At 39.7% G+C, this 27998-nt stretch overlaps 1 protein-coding gene across 1 annotated transcript in view; it reads left to right on the forward strand.

Annotated features, from left to right (window-relative positions):
* The window catches only part of LOC122798931 (zinc finger protein 766-like), a 178081-nt gene that overhangs the window by 76372 nt on the left and 73711 nt on the right, over positions 1–27998 (forward strand). The window contains exon 2 of the mRNA XM_044068017.1: positions 25700–25826. Within this exon, the coding sequence (XP_043923952.1) occupies positions 25700–25826 (127 nt within the window). The remainder of the gene's footprint in view (positions 1–25699; positions 25827–27998) is intronic.

Genomic DNA, 27998 nt, shown 5'->3' on the forward strand with positions numbered 1-27998 from the left:
ACACATAGCTACATTCATGAACCTTAATTGACTTACTATCCTTAAGGTTGAGTACACTAGCTGCAGTGTGTTTACAAATATGTTATATAGTTCCAGTCAAGGACTTGAATATATTAATTTTTTATAAAATTAAGTTAAATTATTGTAATTTACGTGGGTGATCTTATCAGAAAAGATTGTAGTAAAGTCTGTATGTGTTAACTATTCATACAGTTTCTTCCAAGTGATATACTTCTTCTTTTTAAGCTTTGTGTGCTGTTTATGTGTACAATTCAAAATGAATAACAAATATTACAATATAATAAAATGTCATGTATGTGTTGATACCTTCTAAATTCATTAGGTACTTCAGTGTACTTTTAATATTTGTTAAAACTATAAAAGCACTTTGCCATTTCATAAATAGTGTGCTGGTTACTTTAAGTAGCTTAGGAGCTGACACCACACCCATACTGTCTTGTTTTAGTGCTGACATCACTCATGAATGTTTACTTTCATTTTGTGCTGTTAGAAGGTTTAACACACTGTAATGGATTCTAACTGAAGAACCTTCATTCAGGGGTGGTAAAATAAGAGTTCCCAGCTCGTGACCATGGCGGGAAGACAAAAACAAAGTAAGTGAAGTTTTTAGGGCTTTTTTTAAACTGAACACCAGCTCATTAAACGTCTATTAGTTTTCTTAACAGTAAGGGCAGATATACAAGCCAAACAGTTGTTTGTTAGTCAAAAAGGCACTTTTAGCATCAAAGAATAGATAATTACTTTTCAAGGCACTTTATGTGTATTAAATACATTAGTTTAGATATTTCATGCAGCTTAGTATAAATAATATAAAAAGGAATCATGCTCATTTAAACACACCACATTAATTTTCTTGCAGTTATAACTCCAGCAAAATAATCATTATCAAATCTGATTATGTTGTCTTTGTATTTAACTGGAGAAGTTGACCATGCTGTTTTTAAAATAAGTTCCTTGTCATGTGATGAAAAAAACTTTACTATTATTGATCTCGGGTGATTTTTTGATTTGATGGTTGATGAAGCAGCTCTTAAGGATCTGTGGGCTCTTTCAATTCCATAAGAAAGAGCTTCAGGCAATTTTAAAACTTCTGGTAACCAGGTAGTAAGAAAAGTCACCATGTTATCTCCCTCTGTTTTCTCTGGTAGCCCATAGATGTGAAGGTTATTTCGTCTGGACCTGTTCTCTAGATCCTCTATTTTATTTTGTAATGAAGCATTTTGTTGTGATAAAAAATGTAGCTGAAGATCTTGTTCTGATAGTCTGCCCTCAGTATCATTTAAGGATCTCTCTATGTCAGCTATTTGAGACTTCTGTTGCGTCATTATTTCTTGTAGTTGCTGTATTTGTTTTGATTCCTCAAAAGTGTCCAGTTTGGTATGCATTTTGTCAAATTTCACTGACAAGTCTTGTATAGCATTTAATAAAGACTGTATCTCCTTTTTCATCGTCTGCTCCTGTGTGGTATGCTTAGAAAAGCTCATTTTCAGTAGATTCAGATACCTTCCTTCTTGTTTTTGACAGGAAAAATAATGTTTAAAGCCAAATTTTTTGCACTGTAGACTTCTAGTGATATTAGTAGAAGTAATTCAACAAAATAGGTTTGTCTACAATATCTAGTTTTTAAAAATTCCTGTCAGAAATATCTTTTGAGTGCAGAGCTGAGAAAAGATGCTGCCAACCAGTCTACATCCTAGCCACGCCCCCCCCCCCCTGTGAGACCCTCTTGAAGTATGTTAACATCATGTGGGGAGTAAATGACAGCACCCAACTTAGTCATCCACAAACTTGGTCAGCCACAAGCCTTTTGTCTTTGTCTGGACCTCTGAGAAGTAGATGCCAAACAATAGGGGTCCAAGGCGAGATCCCTGGGGACACCACTAGTGACAGATGTGCTGTTTGAGACGGTGGCACCTAGTTTGACCTTGTGGGTCCCATCAGTGAGCCAGTTGGCCAGCCACCTGATGAGGTGTGGATTTATGCCAAGTTATGTTAGCTTTTTGATGATGCCTGAGTGGGGGATTGTGTCAAAAGCTTTGGCCAAGTCAAGGCAAGCTGTGTGTACTGACTTTCTCTCATCCAGTGCCTTGGTGACAGTCTCAATAAAGTCAACCAAGTTCAACAAGCAAGATCTGCCCTTGATGAACGACCTGGGTAGGGTCAACTGCTTGGAGATTGCCTATGTCCTTGTTTATGAGGTCCATAATAATAATACGCTCCATGGCCTTACAGATCAGACTTGTCAAGCTAATGGGGTAATAGTTTCCAGGGTCCGTAGTGGCACTACTTTTGTGCAAAGGGATGACAATTGCGGTTCTCCATTCTGCTGGAATGAAGCCTGTACTTAGGCTGTGGTTGAATGGGGTGCACAGTGGTGAAGCTAGTTCTTGTTGGAGATGGTGCAGAATACAGCCTAGGATACTATCTGGTCCAATGGAAGCTGTGCTCTTTGTCTTGGATAGGGCCTTTTACACTTGATCTATGGAGATATGAGGTGCAGAGCAAGTATCGGGGATGTTTAATGGGCCTTTGGGGGTGGACGGGGGGGTGAAGTTTGGGGTGGACAGGGGGGGGTGGACGGGGGGGGTGAAGTTTGGGGTGGACAGGGGGGGGTGAAGTTTGCGCTGAACCTAAGTCAACAGGATCAGTGTAAATGTTACTGTTAAGAACTAATTCGGAACAAACCTGGGCTTTGCCATGGAGGTTTCTTACATAACTGAAAAAGGCTTTGTGGGTAGCCTTTGTTCCAGAGGCTAGTTTCAATTCATAATTGGCTTTGGAGGTTTTCACTAGTGATCTGATTTGCTTGTTGATGCTAAGGAGGGAGTTTTTCCAATTGGAAATTTGTGCCTTTTTACCCTTGGGCAACAGTTTCTTCCTTTTGTTTGAAGCCTGTTGATAGAGGATGTCCACCAAACAGGTCTGTGTTTCCTGTGAGCAGGTTTTAGTTCTTTTGGGTACGGCTGAGTCCATGCAGTTGTACATGTGCTTGTATACTGCACTGGCATACTGTTCAGCATGTTTGTCTGCAACCTCTGAGGGGGTGGGGTGGGGGTGGTGGTGGTGTGAAGCAACTGATACTCTCCCTTAGAAGGTTGTAGTCAGTTTTTGAGAAGTTTTTTAGCCTGGTTATGGCTGGGGGGGTTGGACAGGATAGAAACTTCGAATGAGACAGACCGATGGTCTGATCTCACCAGGGAAGAACTTACTGTGGGAGTGGTGCAGCTTTCACCCATGTTGTTGAGAACCAAGAATGCTATCTCCCCTTGTGGGGGATGAGATAAGCTGGTCTAGTGCATTAGAACTAATAAAGTCAAGGATTCATTGGGTAAGTGCATTAAAGCAAGAATAGTTCACCCAGTTTATGGTGGGGTAGTTGAAGCCACCAAGGATCAGGGTGTTAGGGGGTACTTTGATGGATTCAAGTAGGTCCAGGTAGGAGGACTGGGTGTCCTGAGTCATGGAGGGGGATTTATAGCTGGCTGTAACTTGGATGGGTGTCTTGCCAGTTGTCAGTTGCACCTGGAGAAGTTCTAGTGCATTATGCTGGCTAACCAGTCTTGGAGGTGTGCTTGTCTTTAATGAAAATAGAAACTCCACCACTCTTAGTCTTCCCAACTTCATTTTGGGGGTCAGAATGTGTGGAATGAGGTATAGCCTGGGAAGGCAGGAGTGCTCTCTGCAGCCTTGAACCAAGTTTCCCAACCTCATTTTGGGGGTCAGAATGTGTGGAATGAGGTATAGCCTGGGAAGGCAGGAGTGCTCTCTGCAGCCTTGAACCAAGTTTCCATGACTGCACAGATGTCAGCATCTTCCAGTGCTAGGAGAGCTTCCAGTGAATGCGTTTTTAGGTTAAGGCTCCTAGCGTTGCTTTGGTTTTTGACAGATCTTTTATGTTGGAAGATTTGTCTGTGGGACATTGCCTGAAAAGGGTACAATGGGGGGGAGAAGAGCTTTGGCCAGAATCCCGAATCCCAGGGGTGACAAGTGGAGGCCATCTCTAGCAAAGCATCAAGGCCTGTCAACCATTTCATCCCAGGCAGACAGATACTGGATCCCCTTGGAATGACACCAGAAGCTAAGTCAATTATTTTTTGTTGGTATTGTGGTATCATTCTTGGTGAAGGTAGGATGGTGCTTAGGGCTAGGGTCATACCTGCCTGGGACACATACTCTGACAGCTCAATCATGTGTCTCTTCATATAGTTCAGGGAGGTATGTCTCAAGTCATTCACACCAACATGAACAATGACAGAGTCCTACTTGTACCTGTTGTGGAGAGACTTGAGTGCATGCATGATGTGGTGGATTCTGGCACCTGACAACGGACCGTGATCTTTTCCTTGTCGAGCCTGGTATGTGGGACATCGGTGTGTCTCACAATTGAGTCACCAATTACTAGTATGTTTGGTTTAATGTTGTACTTTATGGGCTGTATGAGTTTATTGTTATGCCTTATGGGCTGTGTTTGTGAGACACTGGTGTATTGTGTTGTCTGCTGTCTGTAATGTGTTTGCTGTTGTGTGTGTGGAATGTCTGTGAGTGTGTTTTGGAGGTCTCTGCTGTTTAGGCAAGTTTTTATTAAGGACCTCTGTATACGTAGGTGTGTGCTTTGCTTTGGTATATAATGTGGGTGGCGTGGTGTTTGTGCTGGCTATCTCCTCTTTGTCAGGGTTACTGACTGAGGCGTGAGAGAGCATGGATTCCAGTTTACTGATATAGATACATTTCTTGCAAGTAGAAGAGTTATGTGCTAGGAGACTAGGATTGTCAGTGAACATGAGGCAGTTGTTACACTCTCAGTATGTCCATGTCGACCAGGCTGGCAAGAAAACTCTGATGGGAATTGTCCAGGCATAGTGTTCTGAAACTTGGATGGACTTGGGGAGAGAGGGTTTTGATAAGGGTTTGTCCACAAGAGTGTAGACCACAAAAACCTTCTTAAATGTACAATAACTGGCCTAAAGCCCAAGTGCTAAAACCAAAGCTAGGAGAGTTAGAATAACAGACAAATTTAATCAGGCTACTTACAAGCAGACTAAAACCACTTCACCACCTAAGAGCAAGCAGGACAAATACAATTACAGAAAAAGCAGCTGAATAAAGTGTATTTTTTTTGGAGAGGGAAGGAACAGAAGATAATTCAAGATTAATAAACTTAAAGGGGTTGGCCTTCCCAAATGTGCTTTCTGCACACAGTAGAATGAGCTGATGAGATGGGATGGGAGAAGTGTTCAAAATCAAAGAAGCTGGAGGGGTAGTCCTACCCAAATGATTACCATGTACTCAGTACAGTAAACAAATGAGATGGACTGCAAGGAGTGTCCAAAATCAAATTTACATCAGGGGCGGGCAATTCCAAACCCAACAAATTTAAGAATACACCAACATTAGGGTGGAAGGCTGAGAAAAACAAAATACAGACACCAAGAAAAGCAATGTCAGGCAAATCAATAAATGCAGCACAGTTTTGTTGACTATCACTGATAACAGATTAAATGCTAAAAACTATACTTGTAAGCTTTCTGATCCAGAAGGCTATCAAATCAGCCACAGCTAGGCCACAAAGAGCAGCTAAGATACTGATACTGTCTCACAGAATTGTAACTCCTTATACAGTAGTATAAAGGAAAACGTAAGAGCCTCAGGGAATCGGATAACACAAAAAGCTGTGCTCATACCTTGGGTAGGCTGGCTTCAAATGAAGGTAGACCAACTCCCACTATGAATCCAGCTGAACAGAATCTAGACAGTGACCAGAAATATCAAGCACATAATTTTATTTATCAGTCAAACATAAAACAATGCAGACACCAAGAAAAGCAATCTTAAGCAAATCAAGAAATGCAGCACAGTTTTGATGACTATCACTGATAACAGATTAAGTGCAAAAGATATACTTATAGGCTTTATAAACTATTCACCCCTGCCAAGTCTTGAACCCAGGACCCTGTCAACTACAGCATACCTTTCCTTTGATCACCATGTCTCCACAGTGGTAAGAAAGGCATTCTGTGTTGCTCATCTCAAAGGATATTACCTCCAAACAAAACTAAGGTATAACCTCCCTCTACTCTTCTCTCTTCAGGCCCAGTATATAATATCCATGGACTGCAAAATCCTTTCCATCACCTTTCCTCTTCCCAATGTCTTACCCTGCCAGAAGAGGGAAGCACTTTCCAGACCCACTCATAATAGAGACATCCAGGGTAACTCGGCAGAGTAGAGAGGATCTGGTATCACTTCATATTATTTTAAAGACATTGAAGACCAAGGTTCTCAAGCCCATTTTAGGCTTAAGCAGCCTAAACCAGTTTATTCCCTTTCAGAAGTTCTAAGTAGTCACAGTGTGGTTGGCCTCCCCTGTCTGTGAATAGGAAATTTCATGTGCCCTTTGTATCTCCAAGACACGTACCTGCAAATCAAGATAGTCAGTGAGATTACTCTGATTACAGGTGGAACTAGTCCCTTAATAGTCTCTTGGACTGCATGCTTAATAACTTATGATCAATGACCTGTGACCTATGATTAACAGTTTCAATCCATATATTTCAGACTATCCTAACCTACAGGATTTTTATGTGCTATAGATCAGTGGTAACAGTATACTAAAGTCTGTAGGGGTTGACGTTCTTTGCTTATTTATATGATTGGGCCTTCATACCTCAACTATATAAAAACTAACTACTTCCAGTCCTTAGAGTTATAATGAATGTCACAAACTCCCAACTGCAGCTCTCTCTGTCTGAAGTTGATAGGATGCCTGCTGGACACCCACACTTTTATAACCAGGCTCCATCAGAAAAGGATTCCCTTTTTTGATTCAAGTAGTGTCAGGCATTCTTCAGTCCTGCACATTACAATAGCCCTATGACTCAGTTTTCTGGAGGCTAATGGATGCCATAGTCTTATATCATACATAGGTTCTACAGAGGACCTTGTGTACTCAAGGAAACAAGGCTTCAGACTCTATTTAGTAAGATAAGAATTTCCAAACCATGATGAAGGCATTCAGCTTGGGATTTGCTAGCAACAGCTTTCCTCTGGGCACCAACTTATAAGTGTTCTCAATCTCCTGGTGACGGTCACCATGGGTACTTCAGCCCTGGGATGGAAACATTGACTTTCACATTAGATGGTCCACCATTAACAATTTGCACATCAGTGTCCCAAAGTTATGATCCTTTTCATACTGTATACTTCCCATGATAACCTTCTTCATGAAATGATTGACATATACTGAAATGTCAAATTTCAGTATTTCAAGACTGAATAGTCGAAAGTAACAGTTACGCAAAACTGCACTTTGTCGAATGCGGAAATGTTGAATCTGCTGTTGTGGTGTCACGTTTGTGACTTGCGGTGCAGTTTGTGGATTAAGCTAGGGATTCAGGTAAGTGGTGTTTATCTAAAGGCATTGGGTAGGGATTTTTAGTGTGTGTAGTGGTGGTTTTTGCGTGTTTTGTGTGCTATATGTTTAGTGCGACCTCTGAGTTAATATATATAAGTAGGGGGGTGTCTGGGGCGCAGCCCCCCACATGGGGTGCAGGGGGGGTTGCCCCCCCTTGCTTATAAGTAAGGTAGGGTAGGTGTGTTTGTGTGTTATGTTGTGTTTGTGTGTGTTGTTTTGTTTGTTGTAGTGTAGTTAGGTAGGTGTTTTTGTGTATGTGTGGTCGTGATTGTGGTTTTCATGGTTGTGGGATTTTGGCTATGTGGGATTTCGACTATTCAGTCTTGGAATACTGAAATTCGATATTTCAGTATTTCAAGATTGTCTAGTGAATCCACTGAAACAACATGACAAGTGTTGTGGTATATCAATGGGTAGGGCAGAGTCCATTCCTAATCTCTATGTTGAAAAACTGTTAGACTTTGAGAGTAGACAATGTCTTCATTGTTCTTTCTGATACCACATACCTGGCAAAGCCAACTACCTGGTGAACTAGATCAGCAATTGCTTGCTGTTGCCCCATGAGGGGTATCTTGGCTGGTTGATAGTAAGATCTTTTGCCACCTGTGGGGATGTCCTCATCGCTCTCTGTTTACAGGCTTGACCTTTACCAAATAAAGAGACTTCTCCCTGATTCTCCCTTGGATCAGAGGATCAGGGGTGCCTTAGTCCAAAACAGGGTTCTCACTTAACATCTTCCTTCATTTCCTGCATTTTTTAAGTTCGTACAGAAACTTCAGTAAAAGGAAGTTTAGGTCATTCTCATAGCTTAATTTTTAGTCTTGCCAAATGTGGTTTCCCCTGCTGTGGTCTCATCTCCTGGAGAAAGATCTCCGGTTCAGGCCACCCAGGATCTTCTTCAGTCACCCATATGGCAAGTGTCTAGATTTTCATGACCACAGATTAACTTCTTGGTATTCTCCAGTTCTAATGTTGGCTAGTGAACAGTTTACCCTGGCAGCATAGTCTATGTCCTTCTTTCCGCCCTGAAGCTCAACATTAGGAAAATGTACAAAATGGGCTCAGCTTGTGGTTTTGGTTTTGAACAATTTATGAATCCTTTTGTTGCTTCTGTTCCAGTAGCTGTGGAGTATGTTCCTCCCCTTCGTAGGTTCATAGGGTCATAGGTGTGTACTAGGCTAATGGCGCTGGAGCCTTAACAAGCATAGCCCACAAAACGTGCCCTGGCATCAGACCACCCGATGTTAGTTCCAAGTGTCTGTATCCAGTAGAGCCACTGGAGTGATCCCCAGGGTGAACTTGTTACCTATCCACTCATCAAGATCTCTCTTGAAGAGGGCCAGTGAGTCCTTCTTTGCTCAGAAGTGATGTTCTTGTGTAGTATGATTCACTTAGCATCCATTGTGCTCTTTTATTTCGGTTTGCAGAATTTATCTTTAGTCTCTCTGTCAAAGGAAAAAACTTCAAAGACCAATTCAAGTTAGGTTCAAGCAAGGCACCCTTTATTACTTGCAGCAAGGAGACAAAGCATGTATGTACAGGATTTGTCTGGATAATTAATGATTAGTAGGTTATACTTATACAGTTCTCTTCCTGTCACATAGAAAATGTTATGCTGACGTAGTTAGACACAGCTTTCTGTATGTTCTACAGCAAATATTGTTAGACTTATTGCTGACCAAGTTAAAATATCTGTCATTCTGCAAAACATTTTGAGAAAAACAACCTGGCCTTGGGTTTATGTCAGTCAATTTCAGCATTTCAGTTCTTCTATTGTACTGTTCTAATACATGTGTTACATTTTACCTAGATTCAAGATACATTTCTAGCTTCAGTACAAGTAATGCTGACTACGGTTTAAACTTTCAAGCATCTATTGTTTTCTTTATCAATAGCTTCTAACAGCTGCATATTTTCTCATGGCATAAGCAGGAATGAATATCCCTTTGTTAATTTTCATGACACTAGCAGAAATGAATTACTTCTTATTTGCTGACATTAGCAGAAAATAGAATGCTTCTTGTTAAGTTTCTAATGGCTGTGCAGATTCATGCAGTGTGAACAGAATAAATGTATTAACCCTTTTAAATCTCAAATGCATTAAGCATGTATATTACTATTACTTATTACATATTTTCTAACACTCTCCTTAGGCTTCCTTCAGAAAATTACTCGACTTTTTTTCCCACGTGTCTGATTAGAGTTCCTGTTCCACAATCTCAAATGTTTGCCAGAGCAGTTGACTCAACCTTCCTTTGAACTGGCCTTCAGAACAGAGTCAAATTTCTTTTCTGTAATCTATTGGCTATCCAGCAGTTAATGCAAAGGACTAAAGCTCTGACCTGTTAGAGTGGCTTTGTGTGCCAAAGGTACAGAGTCTGAACTGTTTAACTTTCATTCACCTACTCTGTGACCTTTAGCAAGTCACTTAAACCAACCGTGCTTTAGGACAAGTGGGAATTTGGAAATGGGGTTACACTCCTTAATTGTCTCCTATTCTGTGTACCTAGTAACTGTCTGCATCTGGGAGGCTGAACTTCAGGTTGTGTTTGTGTTAGTCCACCACACCTTGTATTTCATAGAAACAGAGGTGTAGTATGATGACATAATCCCTCGGTGACGACTGAGGGAAATATCAACCAGACAGTAAGTTTTCATGTAGTTTTTATGTATCATTTTAGTATGATGACATAATCCCTCCATGACTACTGATGTAAAAATCAACCAGACAGTGTTTTCATGTAGTTTTTATGCATCATTTTAGTATGATGAGGTAATCCCTCGGTGACTACTGAGGGAAGTAACCAGACAGTAAGTTTTCCTGTATCATTTTTACTACTGAGAATACCTGCTTCATTAAGATGTTTGCAGGTAACTGCTGTTTTGCCTTCCTTAGGGTAATGATAAAGAAAGATGTACAGCAGTTTGTCTCAGTTGCTGTTAACATGTTGAACATCAAAGTCTCTAAAGCAACTCTGTCAAGGTTTCTGAGCATATTACATTTGTTTATCTGAAGTATGGAAATCCTTAGTAAGAGAATCTAATGCTCACTGTACAAGAGCAGTAGCCATCTCTTAGGCCTTTTTCCATAATGTATCTGTTAATAATAATTATGCTGCTGATACATGTTTTTCTGTAGGCAACTTTCTGAAACCTTATATTCTGGATGTAATCTGTACTTCTCATGGCATTTGGGGCCACTGTATGATGATGGTGGTATGATAGGTACTGGGTATTATGTAAGGGGAGGAGTTAAAACACAAGAAAGTTTTTATTGCTGCTGAGATCTCTGTTCTAAGTATAGAGAAGGATAAACCAAAAGCAAACTTCACGTTGCTTAAGACTGAGGTGGAAAGGTTCACTGCCCCCACGCCAATGGACAATGCTGCCCAAGCTGCTGAAATCTATACAAAGGCACTCTATGGTCATCTGCAGGAATGCATGGATCGTGCTATCCCCAAGTAAAACCAAGACTCACTCCTCCAAGAAAAGGAAACCAGTCTGGTGGACCCCTGCCATAAACAGGCTCTACAATAGAATGAGGAAACTAGTACAGATAAGAGCAAAATCCCTAGAAGAAAAGACATCCCTGACCAGTATCAGCAAGAAACTACGATCCCTCATTAAATCATCCAAGGCTAGCATCGAAAGAAAAATTGCCAAGGTCTCCAAAGATAACCACAAAGCGTTCTTTAGCTATGTCAAGAACCTAAGTGGAAACTCTCAGATCTGCTCTGAGTTGGTGCAGAATGGCACAAAATACACTGAACTGACTGATATTGCTAACATTGTGGCAGACAGGTTCAGTGCAAACTTCACACCCCTCTCACCCCCTAAAGGGCCCATAACCATACCAGAAGAATGTAAGGCCTCGGCAGTCACCGACACACAGGTTAAAACAGCCCTATCCAAAGCCAAAAACACAGCCTCAATGGGACCGGACGGTGTCCCAGGCTGTGTCTTACAAGAGCTCCAAAATGAACTAACCCCTCACCTAAACACACTGCTCAAACTCAGCCTCTCTACAGGCTACGTACCAAAGTGTGGTGCACAGCAACAGTTATCCCACTCCACAAAGGTGGCGCCACAACAGACCTGGAGAACTATCGCCTATAAGCTTGACTAGCCTGGTCTGTAAGGCTATGGAGCGCATCATCATGGAACTCATTAACAAAGACATTGAAAACCTCCAGACTTTGGACCCCACCCAGTTTGGCTTTAAGGGCAGATCGTGCCTCCTAAACCTGGTAGACTTCTTTGAGACAGTTACCAAGTCATTAGATGAGGTAAGGAGGTACACACAGCCTACCTAGACCTAGCAAAGGCTTTCAACACCATTCCCCATTCTGGTATTCTAGACAAATTCACCAACCTGAACATTAACCCCTATGTCATGAGATGGGTTGCAAATTGGCTCACTGACAGAACCCACATGGTGAGAGTTGCAGACTCTAGGTCCGACTCTAAACTGGTTACAAGTGGCATCCCCCAGGGCTCAGTCCTAGGACCCCTCCTGTTCGGTATATACTTCTCAGAGGTACAGGCAATCACAGGAGGACTTTGGCTGACCAAGTTCACAGATGACTGCAAACTAGGGGCCATAATTGATTCTCCGGCTGATACAGACACCCTACGGATTCCTGGTGTCAAAATCATGGCCTCAAACTGAATGCCAAAAAGTGCATGGTCATCCCCTTTGGAAAAAAAACAAAGTACCCGTGAACTACCACATAGGTTGTAATCCCCAAAATACAGAAAAAGTAATAAGGAATCTGGGGACCCAAGTAGATAGTAATCTGTCCTTTGATAATCATATTGCCAAGGTGGTTAGAAAATCCTTCTACGTGGCCCACCTAATCTCAAAAGGGTTCGCATCCAGAACAAAGGAGGTTATTGTGCCTCTCTACTCATCACTTGTTAGACCCATTATAGAATATAACGCCCCATTTGGGATGTACTTTACAAGACACCTGCAACAGCTGGAAAGACCACAGAAGTACCTCACCAAGAGGATTACTGGCCTCAAACAGATGACCTATGCAGCCCGACTAACTCCAGCTGTACTCTGTTGCATACCGCTTACTCAGAGGTGAGCTCTGCTTGACATACAAGGCCATGTCCAACCCAGAATTGATGGATATGCTTCACCTAAAAAAAAAAATTCCTGAGAGCCACATGCTCTAGGGATAGAAACCTTACCACAATGATAAATATGATATGCTGGAGGGATAGATTCCTGACCCAGCGACTCCCCATTCTTTGGAACAAGATTCCAGTATACATCAGGCAGAGCCCCTCACTAGCACTTTTCAAGAGGAACCTTGACGGGTGGATGGGAAACAAAAAAATTACCCCAGGGATCACTGCAGTGGCTCTGCTGGACAGAGGCACATGGAACTAATGGCTCTGCTGGTCAGAGGCCCAGGGAACTAATCTAAAGGGGTGGCGAAAGCCAACACACTCTGGCTAGGCTTATAAATGCCCTTGGGCAGATAGCCTAGTACTTACCTATGAACCTAGACCATGATGGATATGAACACTATGTGCTTGCTGTCACATTAGATCTAAATTGTCATGGTTCATCCTCCTCTATAGTCCCACACATCATCCCCTGAGCTGGAGGATGGGGAACTATGGATGTGGTATGGTAAAGAACATCAGTTGAATGGACTCTTACGTGGCCTACTTGAAACTGGACAGTGATGGAGACATTGTAGGGATTATGTCAGGCAAGAACTTAAAACACAAGAAAGTTTGTATTGCTGCTGAGGTGACTGAGCTGGAGAGAGATGGTGGCATGCTGGATATTGGGTGTTATGTAAGGGGGAGGAGTTAAAGAACAGGAAAGTTTGTATTGGTACTGATGTGACTGTGCTGGCACTAGGGCTGCAATCCTAGCAATAGAGGAAGGTGAGCCACAGGTATGCATTATGGTACACCCTGCAATGTCCCTACTCTGGGCCAGTGATCAAGGAGCCTCAGTGCTCACTACTGGCAGTGGTGGGCACATTCACTTTGACAGAAATATACACAGCATTTTTGATGCAGCCCTCTGCACCGAGTACAATTTCCCTTAAGACCACACAGGGAAAACACTCCAGTCCTGGGACTGAACTCTCTTTCTTTCTCTCTCTCTCTTTCTATTCCCCCAAATAAGAATCCACACTGACCACTAAAGAGCTCTGTGTTCCTGTTCTAAGTAGCTGACACACACTTTTTGATATTTGATTTACACACACACACACACACACACACACACACACACACACACACACACACACACACACACACACACACACACACACACACACACACACGCACACCTGGGAAAGGCTGGCACAGATTACTAGCTCCACCATCTTTGCCCACTCTAAGGTAGATACACTGCCACCAGTCAGCTACTCTAAGGCTCTTAAAAGGGCATCTAATTACACTTAGTAAAATTAATACTTATACAAGTGGAAATATTTGATTAAACAGCAGGGCTTTCAGGCACATGAAACCACAGTGCCACTAAATAATAAGTACTCTCAAAGGTTAAAATATTTCCTAAAAGACCAGCCACAATGGAAAGTTTAATAAATAATAAAAAAAAAAAAACATGAAAATACTGAATATCTATTTACAGTAAACACCAGAGTTTCAATCACAGGAAATATAAGCATAGCACAGATGGACAGACTCGGACAGATACAGAAAAAGAGTATTAAGCTAACCTCACTATATTTTCCTGAGTGACTAAAAGAACTACTGTTCCCCAGTGACTTGCTTAAGCAAGACAAGATGAAATGAATGAGGGTCTTTGTTGTCAGGTCCAAGACAGAATACTGAGAGCATTCTCTCACTAGTATCTAAATATCATTTCAGCTCTGGCTACAAAATGACATAACATCTGGTCACCTGACTCTGTCATTCTCACACTACCCCCTTTTTGAAGCTGAGTCAGGATTCTGGCACAGATGTGTCAAAATACATATCTAGAGCATTGTTAAGATTGATCACAGCACTTGAGAACCATAAAACTTTTTAACACTTCTCCCTTCCTACAGAAGCTAATAATTCAAGCTTCTCCCAGACATTGCATCTCTGGCTGCATTCAGAACTGGTAGATAAATCTTTATGGCCTAAACAAAGTAATTTAATTTTAGGCTATTTTTTTGTTAGTTAGCTGGCTGCTCAACTTCTTCTCTTCCGTTATCCCCTGTTAGGATATATACATGTAACCAGTTATAAAAATGTAGTCTGATATACATGTATTTTTGTCTTCTGCGCAGGACCCACTGTTAATACATTTTCAAAATGAGCAACTTTACAACTACATTTGTATCACAAACATCTGTAGAAATCAGGAACACAAGAAAGATTGCAATTTCCCACAAAGGAGGTCTCCGTAAAAAGTACTTTAATGTCCACCACAAAGCAGAAAGGCAGTAAAATAAACTATCATAAACAATATACTAGACTGTCATTAACGCACTTTTAAATTTATACGCGTTTTCGTCCTATCCACTGGACTTCATCAGATGATATATTTCATTCAATAAATCACTTATATACATCCTTCCATTAACATAATCCAATCAACAAATGTCAATTAAATTCAAATACACAAATCAGCATACATCTTTTGGACTCATTAATATTCATTTTGCTATTCCTTCCTTCTATGGATAAAAACATTAAAAATTCTATATGAATTCTTAAAAATAAATACTCATTCAATTCACATTTTTTATATATTATTAAAAACTTCTATTTTATATGTATAAATTAATATATTTCTATCTAAAATTTAATGCAAGTATTCATATAAAGGGGCTTAAATTATATCTCTCATTTAAAAAGCTTCACATTAAAAGGGACCATATTTACTAATACAAAAGCACCACCTATTCGTTAAATAAAGTATTGCACTTAAATTCATATTTTAGTTGCCTTTAATTTCAATAAAGGTAGTAATGATACATGTTCATTTAAACCTGGGAATTTATTTGCTTCTAGTGTCACTTGCCACCATAATTCTTTATATCCTATGGTGTCCTCCCATGGCCCCCCCAATACTATTTTTTATATGTTCTACTACAAAAAAATAGAATTTACTTTCATTACATACCTTTAAATGTTTATACAGAGCATTAGTTTCTTTCTTCTTTATTATATCATAGGTATGTTCGTAAATTCTTCTTTTTAAGGCTCTTTCTGTTTTGCCTATATAAAAGGACCCACATTTATCACAAGTGGCCAGGTATACTAGACCCTTAGTATCACAATTATATAGTCCATTACTCTTAATCCATCTACCTCTGCTTTCAATATATATATTCTCTTTATTGGCTATATACTCACATTGATTACACTTCCCACATTTAAATGTACCTCTTTTATTAGAACCATTCCCTCTATTAAATTTACTATATTCATTCCTCTTATACTCTAAACATTCCTTTATATTATTGGAATTTTTATACACCACCCTATGTGTACCTCTAGGTAGTTCTTCTAAATCAGTAAATGCCATAAATTTTTTCCATTCTTTATAAAAAAATTGACCTAGTATTCTGATTTAAGGCATTATATTCTAATATAAGGGCATGTCTATACTCTTCATTGGTATTAGAGTTTTTCATTCCTACCACTTGACTCGTATTATTTTCCTTAATACCTAAAATTGGTTTAAATTTATCTATTCTACCTGTCTCTACTTCTAACCTAATGTTAATAACAAGGTCCTTATCATATCCCCTATGTAGAAACATTCCTTCCAATAGGTCACATTCTACTTTAAAATCTTTAAAATTACTTGTCATTTGTGACCCCCCTCACAAACTTACCTTTTATTATATTTTTCTTACAGTGTGCTGGATGGGCACTATTATAATGTAGATAGGAGTTACAATAAGTCGATTCCTATATACTTTAGATGCAAATGTACCTCCACATTTATATATTTCTATATCTAAAAATTGTAAACTAGTTCCAGAGACATTATAGGTAAATCTAAGGAAATCGGTAGTTTCGTTAATATATTGTATAAATTCCTTTAATTTTTCATTCCCCCCTATCCAAAAAATTACTATATCATCAAGGAACCTCTTATAAAGGCTCCAACAAGACTGAAAACTAGAATTAAGCACATACATTTCTTCCCAGTTAGCCAGAACTAGGTTAACAAATGTAAGTGCACAGGCTTCCCCCATAGCAACACCTTGGGTTTGTTGAAAAAATTCACCATTAAACAATAAAAAATTATTATTAAGTACCATATCCATTAAGCCTATGCAAGCTACTTTGTCTTTATGTGTTAATATTTTATCTGAAAACACTTCTTCTTCAAACATTTTCATACCTTCAAGACAGGGAATGGAGGAAAAAGATAAACTATATCAATTGTCACAAATAATAAATTTTCAGTGCACATTTTTGAATCAACTACTCTTAAGAGATCCCATGAGTCCCTTAAGATAGCTGTCTTGTTAATCCATATATGTTTAGTTTTACCATCTATATATTTAGCTAAGGGCAATGTTTTAGAACCATCTGCTGAGACAATAGGTCTCAATGGTGGGTCTACCACATTCTTATGTACCTTAGGGATACCATAAATTACTGGTATCTTGGGTTTTTCCACCCTTAAATAAGTTACGGTACTTCCATCAATAGTTGCCTCACTATACATAGCTTCTAATTCCATATCAATTCTCTTTTATAAGCTACAAAAATTTCATTTTTAGACACTACAGTATATTTATTTTCATCTCTCAGGATTTGATTCATTTTGCCTTCATATGTTATGATATCCATAAATACAGCTCCCCCACCCTTATCTGGTTTCATTATTCTCACATTGGAGTTGTTCTTTAATTCATTTAACACTTTATATTCTTCTTTATTAAGATTCATATTGTATCCAGATGTTCATCGTGTTTCACTGTTGCAGTCATGACTGTAGGGTCCTCCCCTGCCGGTAGGCAGTCCACGTTCGGCCAGAATCCCAAAGTCTGGGTCCGGCGTTGGCTGTTCAGTCCCTGATGTCAGAGCACCAGGAGTACAAAGCTGACAGCCGACGCCATGTTCCCCAGTCTTTCTTGCCGTGCGGTGATAGCAGTTTGCATTTGCCGGTCGGCTGACTCCTGACAATTTTTGCTAAACGTACTTCAGTCCGAAGACTTTCTTCTCCTACTCAAAGCTAAGTACCCCGTTGGGGAAACTTTTTTCTTGCTCCAGTCCGATGTCGGAAAAAGTTAATAATTGTATTTCATGTGGGAAGCAAATACTTCATGGATTTTCATTCTTACTGTATTCCTTGCTTAGGCCCTGACCACGACGTAGCTAGTTGTTGGTTTTATGCTAGATTCAATCAACGTACGATTAAACGAAGGTACGATTTTGCATTTCATTACTTCAGTAGGCGCTTTAATTACAAAATGTCGTCGGATTCGGTTCCGGCTACCGGAGTTCACAAACGATGCAAGGATAAAGACAGGCCTCCGAGGTCCAAATCGGATGATATTGTACAAGCAGAGCCAGCTTCAGGTTTGGCCATCGTCAGTGAGGCGCTTTTGCAGCCCCTGTCATCGGCCATTTCGGAACCGATGGCCGAAACGGACTCCCACGAGAAGCCAACTAGGCCTTTGAATATTTCTTTTGCAGGACCTTCGGACAATGCTCCTTCGGATGGGTCCGGAGCTGCTGTGCAGGTACCGGCTTCCGAAGGGGTTTTCAGGCCTACTCTAAAGGCAAAGCCAAAGACAAAGGCAAAGACTCCTTCCAAATCAAAGACTACAGCTCAGGCCTCTTCTGATCCGGCACCCAAGTCTCAGAAACAGTTACTTAAGATGGCGGAGGACTTACTTACTATGATTAGGGGTTCATATCCCCCTCCAGATAAAAGGCCATGGCAGGAAGTGTATTATGACTCCTCTGATCAGGCTTCTGTTTCTTCAGTTTCTTCTTCTGACCAGGAATTTTCTTTCCCTCCTTATGAGGATTCTGATGCTGAGGAATCCATTCCTTCAGCTTCTCCCCCTGAGGATTTCTCTTTTGGGGAAACTTTACATGAAATGAGGGAACATTTTCACTGGGAAGGACAGGAGTACTCAGAATCTAAGAAAAGAATTGGGTATTTTCTTCTTCTTCCCCAAAATAGATCCCTGGCTATCCCTCCTATTTTGGATATTATGGATGATGCTTTTTCGGAGGCTAACTTAACTCCAGACTCTTTTCCTCCAGCTCCTGCTAAGCCAGACAGATATTATAGGGTTCCTGATTCCCACCAGTTTTTGTACAAGAATCCTACTGCTGATCCTGAAACCATTTCTCAGGGGGTTAAGGCCGCTACTGCTAAAAACCCCATTCCCACTGAGAAGGATTCTAGATCTTTAGAAAGATGGGGCAAAAAAGTGTACACTTCTGCTACTTTATCTATTAGGGCTTTAAACTGTCAATTTCATATGCTGAAATACCAGCAATTTCTTCTGTCTGTTTTGAAACAAAAGCTTACTTCCATTTCCGCCTGTGCAGATGATAAGTAATTACATGACTTAATGCATGCCACTGAACAAGTTGGGAAGCATGGTTTACACTGTGGATTTGATGCCTTGGAGGCTTCTTGTAGGGCTGCTGCCTCTGGTACAGTCATTAGAAGGCATGCTTGATTAAAGGAACAAAACTTGCCAGATCAAGTAAAAGCTAAGTTATTGGATGCTCCTGTCGAGCATAATGTTTTGTTTGGAACTAAGGCTGAAGAGGTGATAAAGAAGATGGAGGACAAAACAAAATCCATGCAAACGGTTAAAGATTTCTTACAAGTACAGCCACCCAGATTTAGTAGGAATTGGCCTACATAAAATTGGCCCTTTCCCAATTCAGACAGGCCTCAGAGGGGTAGATACAGACGCTCCCAAGGAAGGCCTCAAACGCAAGCCTCTTATAGACCAAGACAGTGGACTGCTTCCACCCCTAGGGGAGGAGAGGACATGTCGCAAGCTCATAGAAAACAGGCTCAATGACTCCCTCTGTTGGGCTGCAGGAACTTCTTGCCTGGAAGCCCCACTTGGAGGAAAACTTTCTCTTTTCCACCTAAATTGGACTCATATAACCCAAGACAAGTGGGTTCTGGATGTGGTTTCAACAGGTTACAAATTCCATTTTCATACCTTACCAAGACCAAGCTGATGGCCGGATCTTCCAAAACATCAATGGTTAGAGGCCTTAAACCAGGTGGAGGCCCTCTTGGCTATGAAAGCCATAGAACTGGTTCCACTTTCAGAGATGGGACAAGGTTTTTACTCAAGGCTCTTTCTAGTCCCCAGAAAGCAAAATTCATGGAGACCCATTCTGGATCTGTCAGTCTTGAACACTTTTCTCGAGATACCAAAATTCAAGATGCTTACTCTACAGCAGCTACTTCCAGTGCTGACCAAAAATGCATGGATGGTAACTGGATTTAAAGGAGGCATATTTACACATTCCCATCAGGCAGGAATGCAGATAATACCTCAGGTTCAGGGCCGGATCGAGGCACTATCAATTCTCTGCGCTGCCCTTTGGATTGTCTACTGCGCCCAGGGTCTTCACCAAATGCCTGGCTCAAGTAGTAACTTATTGCAGACTCAAGGGAATTCAAATTTACCCTTATCTGGACGATTGTCTAATTCAGGCAGACAGCAAGGATGTCTTACTCCAGCATCTAGAATTTGTTCAGAACCTTCTCAAGTTCCTGGGATTCTCTGTAAACATAAAAAAGTCAAATTTGACACCCTCACAACAGATAACTTTTCTGGGTGCTCTTCTAAACACCACAACCCAGATGGCATTTCTGACATCCGAAAAACAATTACAGCTGGCTTCAACTTTCAAAACCTTGACAACTTTAACTCAGCTTTCTTCAAGGAAATTCCTGCAGGCTTTGGGTTACATGGCCTCCTGCATCCTTCTCGTACCATATGCAAGACTACATATGAGGAAAATTCAGTGGTACCTAAAAAGTGTATGGTCTCAGCATTGCCACTGTTTAGACATACAGATCACCGTCCTGCCTTGTCTCCAAATGGAATTCCTTTGGTGGTCCAAGGCATGTACTCTAAACATAGGAAAACCCTTCAGTCTGCCTCCAGCCACTCGGATACTAACCACGGACGCTTCAGATTATGCATGGGGAGCCCGTTTTCAGGGCAGCTGTCTGCAGGGCCTTTGGACAAAGGATCAGAAGCTCCTGCATATCAATTTAAAGGAAATGCTAGCTGTACAGAACGCTCTATTGGCTTTCAGGAATCTTCTACAACCAGGACAGCTACTAATACGGACAGACAACACTACAGTTATGTGGTACATAAAACAGGCAGGGGGATCACATTCCTATCCCCTTTGCAGACTAGCCATGAATCTATGGAACACAGCACTAGCTTGCAAACTGGACCTTCAAGCTCAGTTTCTACCAGGGAAGCAAAACTTCCTGGAAGACAGTCTGAGCAGAAACCTGTCGGATCCACACGAATGGATGCTAGACATCGAAATATTCAGGATGATTACAGCAGTCTGGGGATGTCCTCACATAGACCTCTTTGCATCCCATCTCAATCATCAACTGCAGATTTTTTGCACCAGGACTTTCCACAAACTAGCTTGGAAAGTGGATGCACTATCATTCAGTTGGAGAAACCTCTCTGGGTATGCCTTTCCACCTCTACCTCTTCTTCCATGGGTGTTATTAATGATCAAACAGGACAAGCCCAAGATGATAATTTTGCTGGCCCCAAATTGACCTCGACAATTTTGATACCCAACTCTGAAAAAACTCTGTTTGGACCCCCTTAGGTATTACCACAGACTCCGAACCTTTTGTCCCAGCACCAGGGTCAGGTTCTGCACTCCCATGTCAAAACTCTCAGCCTGGCAGCCTGGTTAATCCAGGGTCCTTGATTCATTCTCTCCTACCCAAGCAGGTTATGGGTGTCATTTTAGAAGCCAGATGTCCTAGCACTAGAAAATCTTATGCAGGAAAATGGAAAAGATTTTGCTCCTGGATGCAGGTTCAGGATTCAGATCCTCTTATTCCTAACATTCCTCTGATTTTACTTTACCTGACAGACCTCTTACATAAGGGTCTCTCTTTCTCTTCTATAAAGATCCATGCTTCTGCTATTTCTGCTCATTATAATACAGACCCTCCTATCTTCTCCCATCAGCTCATGAGACAGTTTCTCAGAGGAGCTAAGAACTTAAGGCCCCCTAGATCTCCGCCCATTCCTGCTTGGGATCTTAACTATGTTTTGGAAAAACTCACCTTACCTCCTTTTGAGCCTGCTGCCGCATCTGACATCAAGTTTTTATCTTGGAAAACAGCCATCCTGTTAGCTCTTACCTCTGCCAGGAGAGTTTCGGAGTTGCAAGCTCTCATGGCTGTGGAACCTTATATTATTTTTCACCAAGACAGGGTGTCTTTAAGGACTAATCCTACTTTCATGCCTAAGGTGCTTTCCAAGGTGGCTTTAAATCAAACTATTCACTTGCCAACTTTTTTCCCCAGTCCTCAAAATAAGGGGGAAAGGATCTTGCATTCCTTGGATGTACACAGACAACTACGTTTTTACCTGGACAGAACCAAGGACAACAGGAAATCAGAGCAATTGTTTGTTTCTTATGCTTCAAGTTCCCAAGGTAAAGCTATTTCAAAACAGACCATTTCTAAATGGATTGCTCATGGAATCAGATTTTGTTATTCACATCATGGAAAGCAAATCCCAGGGAGTATAAGGACTCATTCTACCAGAGCTGCTGCCACTTCAGCTGCCTTCCTCAGGGGAGTTCCTACCAAAGACATTTTGGAAGCTGCAACTTGGAGTTCAGTGCATACTTTTTCCAAGCACTACAATCTACCTCTTTACTCCAAGTCTAGGGCAGGCTTTGCTTCTGCTGTCTTGCAGGGCCTTTTAGCCACCCCCCCCTTCTTTATGACCACCTCCCTTTTATTCTGCTTTGGGATTCAACCCTACAGTCATGACTGCAACAGTGAAACACGATGAACATAGTACAGTTGTGTACACTTACCATAAATGTAGATGTTCGAGTGTCTTTACTGTTGCAGTCTGGGTTTCCCTCCCTCCTGTCCCCTCTTATTTTTTCTTTTGTGTGGTTCCCTTCTTCACCCTTCTTTTGAGGTTTATTTGCAAAGGGTATGGGATCTTACTCATTTTGGAGCACCTGACATCTGGGGCAAGAAAAACTGGAGAACATGGCGTCGGCTGTTAGCTTTGTACTCCTGGCGCTCTGACGTCAGGGAGCATGGCTGAACAGCCGAAGCCGGACCCAGACTTTGGGATTCTGGCCGACCGAGGACTGCCTGCCAGCAGGGGAGAACCCTACAGTCATGACTGCAACAGTGAAGACACTTGAACATCTACATTTATGGTAAGTGTACACAACTGTACTTTCTCTTATGTGCTTTTCTTATTTCTGCTTCCATAACACTCTCTAAATTTTTAAGTTGTGGGTGCATAGGGGGATTAAACGTTGAAGGCTTCACTAAAATTTGATTAGAATTTACCTTGTTTTGTTTGTCATTCTTGCTACATATTAAATTTAAATTGATCTTTCCTAAAAATAATTTTAAGTCTAGAAGTGTAGATGTCAAATCTCCTTTAACTTGTGGAATAAATTTAAAGCCTTTCCCTAGCAAACTAAAATGTTCTTCTTTAAGTACAACATCACTGTAGTTATAGATAGTAAAACTCTTTGAAGTATTAATAACTCCTTCTTCACATATACCATTCCCATCTATATTAACTTCCGGTTCAGGGGTATATCTATTCAATATCTCCCCTTCCCCCTTTTCCCCCCTCTCATAGGAAAATTTCCATTTTGAGGCCTATATGATTCCAAGGTCCTGTAGACCCTTTCTAATGGGGGAAATTCTTTGTCATATATTTCTTCCCTCTATCTTTCTCTTATTGCATCAGGTTCCATTTCATATTCCTGTATATAACTGTGTTTGTTGTTTCTGTTATAACTACTCTTTTTATTATATGTATAAGTGGAAGGTTTAGGATAACTCACCTTATTTTCATAATCTAGTAAATCCCGTTTCAACTTCTCCATTTTCCTGTTAATCAATCCATTACATTTTTCATCTATTTCATCCCTTATCTTATGGTATTTGTCTCTCTCCTCCTTAATACCAAAAAATAGATCATCTTTAATAAGCCCCTCTAATTCATCTATATCTTTTTGTACAATTAATAAAGTTCTATTATTCTCTTTAATGATTAATTTTAAAATATCTAAGCCACTTTTGTTAAACACTTCCAGCAATTTCTTATGAAAGATTGAGCCCAATTGCACATTATTAGGAAATTTATAAATTCTAAGACCTTTAGGAACAATGTTCCTACTGATACATTCAGTTAAATATGCATTCTCAATTAATAACTATCTATATTTGAACATATTTTTAGATAAATTATCCACCATTTTATTATAGGAGTCACCATTCTTAACCCCTTTCGGGTTAAAACTGTCCAGTTTAAAGCAAAAACTTTTGTTTAGCCAGTCATTAGTTTTTATGGGTCTAATAGGAGAAACAGTACCTGAATTTATTAGGACCCGCATTGTGCAAATTAATGCCGACACCTTCAAATCTATTATCCGTTTTACTACAGTCCAAAAGCACTCTCGGTGTAACTGCAGGATTGAAGGATCCACCATTTGGTTCTGAAGAGTCACCGGCGTGATTAACATCACCAATCAGCTCCCTCTTCCTCTTACTTTTATGCACTATCGGCTCATTATTTCCGCTTCCTGCCTCTTGGAACGCCTGCGAATGTGTCCCCATAAAGGTTTTACATAAAGGTGTCAGTAAATCTATAAGCTCGGTCAACTGTCCGACCAGCTTCCTAGACTGGCCAAGCTCATCTTGCCCTTTAAGGGACGGAGATCCATTCTCCATGGGAACCACTGTAAATACTAACGAATCAACAAAACTGCGGAAAGCTCTCCACTACGTTAACCATGAACACAAGAAAGAGTGCAATTTCCCACAAAGGAGGTAGTAGAACATATAAAAAATAGTATTGGGGGGGACCATGGGAGGACACCATAGGATATAAAGAATTATGGTGGCAAGTGACACTAGAAGCAAATAAATTCCCAGGTTTAAATGAACATGTATCATTATTACCTCTATTGAAATTAAAGGCAGCTAAAATATGAATTTAAGTGCAATACTTTATTTAACCAATTGGTGGTGGTGTTGTATTAGTAAATATGGTCCCTTTTAATGTGAAGCTTTTTAAATGAGAGATATAATTTAAGCCCCTTTATATGAATACTTGTATTACATTTTAGATAGAAATATATTAATTTATACATATAAAATAGAAGTTTTTAATAATATATAAAAAATGTGAATTGAATGAGTATTTATTTATTTTTAAGAATTCATATAGAATTTTTAATGTTTTTATCCATAGAAGGAAGTAATAGCAAAATGAATATTAATGAGTCCAAAAGATGTATGCTGATTTGTGTATTTGAATTTAATTGACATTTGTTGATTGGATTATGTTAATGGAAGGATGTATATAAGTGATTTATTGAATGAAAGATATCATCTGATGAAGTCCAGTGGATAGGACGAAAACGCGTATAAATTTGAAAGTATGTTAATGACAGTCTAGTATATTGTTTATGATAGTTTATTTTATTGCCTTTCTGCTTTGTGGTGGACATTAAAGTACTTTTTACGGAGACCTCCTTTGTGGGAAATTGCACTCTTTCTTGTGTTCCTGGTTAACGTAGTGGAGAGCTTTCCGCAGTTTTGGTGATCTGTAGAATTCAGTTTAATATTCAAATGGCATATTCTCTACAAAAGCCCAGCTATCTGTGCTGGCACTACCTCACATCATCACACATCCATAGCTTGTGTCTATGTTAATCTGAATACAGTGAAGTGCAGGATTACAAATCCATATAAATTTCTTCTCTATACAAGTTATTGCCCTTGTGTCTTACTACTAATTATCCTGTATAGACATTGTTATGCTGATACTGAATGAGCAAAATTCATTATTCTGGTTAACCCACTCCTAATATTGTTGAGTTTTTACAAATCTGTCAATGAACAGAAAGAAAGGAGTAGTTATTAATGTTGGCGAATTAGCATTTAGTGCACGTGAAGCATTTTAACACAGCTGGCTACATTCCTGTTGAAACCATTTATGTTCATCTGTGTGCACAATAAATGAAGGTCAAGTAAATTTTGTGTCTTTTCAGGTGCCAAAAAACTTTGAAGATGTTGCTATTGAGTTTTCAAGTGAGGAGTGGAAGATGCTTAGTGAACATGACAAAGAGTTACACAGGGAGGTGATGGTACGGAACTATGAGAACATGATTTCTTTAGGTAAGGGGATCTCGAGAGATGCATCCTTATTGACTGAAATTGAAATATATTTCTTTGTAAATAGACTTCTTTCAGTAATATGATAATACAGTGTACTGATTTACAATACTACATGGGCAGTGCAGAAATCTACTAAAAAGTGCAGTCATGTTGAGAAATACTTGCATATAATAGTGGTACTACATGAGTTCAAAGTTTTACATGGTTAGAAACATCTGTGTTCAAGTGTTTATTCCTGTTTGAACATTAAAATGCTGTGTGCTACATAGATGTTCTCCAGTTCCTTCAGACTGTTTATCTAATTTTTCTGGGGGTAATTCATAATTGCTCTGAAATCCATTGCTGGGAATTACAGCCATATTCAAATGTTCATTTTGACAATAATACAAAAGAGATTATCTGTGTACCCAACAGTGATATTCATTACATCAATTATTGCTTTAAGTCCTTAAGTGCAAACCCCACATTGGCGTGACCCACTGTCAGGTGCAACAATAATTTTATTTTCCAACATTTTATTATTTAAAAACACATTTTATTTTTCAGTAAAAAATACTTTTTCAATTTCAAGATTAGTTCAGGGTAAACTATTGCATTATTTTATTTTGCACTGAATTAAATACCCTAAACTAATAACCATAATTTGAACTATAGAGACCTCATGTGGCTAATTAATGGGCAGACTCCCTTCCATTCCTGCTGCTATATGTGGAGTGTATAACTTTAAATATGCTAATGACTAAGCTATAGGGAGATGCATGTTATGTGGTACATATTCCTGCTGTTATATATGGAGTGTATAACTTTAAATATGCTAATGACTAAAGCTTTAGGGAGATGCAAGTTATGTGGTACATATTCCTGCTGTTATATATGGAGTGTATAACTTTAAATATGCTAATGACTAAGCTATAGGGAGATGCATGTTATGTGGTACATATGCCTGCTGTTATATATGGAGTGTATAACTTTAAATATGTCAATGACTAAGCTATAGGGAGATGCATGTTATGTGGTACATATTCCTGCTGTTATATATGGAGTATATAACTTTAAATATGCTAATGACTAAGCTATAGGGAGATGCATGTTATGTGGTACATATTCCTGCTGTTATATATGAGTATATAACTTTAAATATGCTAATGACTAAGCTATAAGGAGATGCGTGTTATGTGGTACATATTCCGGCTGTTATATATGGAGTATATAACTTTAAATATGCTAATGACTAAGCTTTAGGGAGATGCATGTTATGTGGTACATATTCCTGCTGTTATATATGGAGTATATAACTTTAAATATGCTAATGGCTAAGCTATAGGGAGATGCATGTTATGTGGTACATATTCCTGCTGTTATATATGGAGTATATAACTTTAAATATGCTAATGACTAAGCTTTAGGGAGATGCATGTTATGTGGTACATATTCCTGCTGTAATATATGGAGTATATAACTTTAAATATGCTAATGACTAAGCTTTAGGGAGATGCATGTTATGTGGTACATATTCCTGCATTCTTCATTAAGGAAAGACTAAACACCTCATGAAGGCTAATGCTCATCTGAAGTGTTTATGTTGCCCTACAGAATGTCCTGATAAACATCTGCATGTTCCATGGTATGAGAAGAGGGGAAATGCAATTGTGAAATTAATAAATATATTTAAGATTTTATCTGTTTGTAAATACAAAAGAAATAAAGCCACTGTTAGGATAGCGATGCAATCACAGCTACTAGGAATTCTCTTACTGCAGGGCAATTAATAGAAAATTGAAGTTTATATCCAGAACATTTTATATCCTGAGAAGGCTGAAAGTTAGTATGCCACACTTTTGCATTTTAATAGGGAAGCCTTGAAGATGTTTGCCTTACTTTTCTTGAAGAAGTGGAAGAAAAATAACAGCATTTAGAGCACAGTTCATGACTTTTTGCAAGCCTTAAAGTAATTTGCCATTTGTTCTTCAAGGGCACAAGATCCTAGACTGACTGTCATTTCTTATGTTACTAAGCTGAGAAATCAAGATAAAAGCTTTCAAACTGGTGGCAGTCTATTCAGACCCCAGCAGTGACCTTATCAAAAATTGTGAACGTGTGCAGAGTGAATGAAATAACTAGTGCACAGTTTAAAAAATAGCTAACAAAATAGATACATAAAAGATAAATGTG

This window comes from Protopterus annectens, chromosome 3.part1 (assembly GCF_019279795.1).
Source record: "Protopterus annectens isolate FY-2018-M chromosome 3.part1, PAN1.0, whole genome shotgun sequence".
In the NCBI taxonomy this organism is placed as follows: Eukaryota; Metazoa; Chordata; order Ceratodontiformes; family Protopteridae; genus Protopterus; species Protopterus annectens.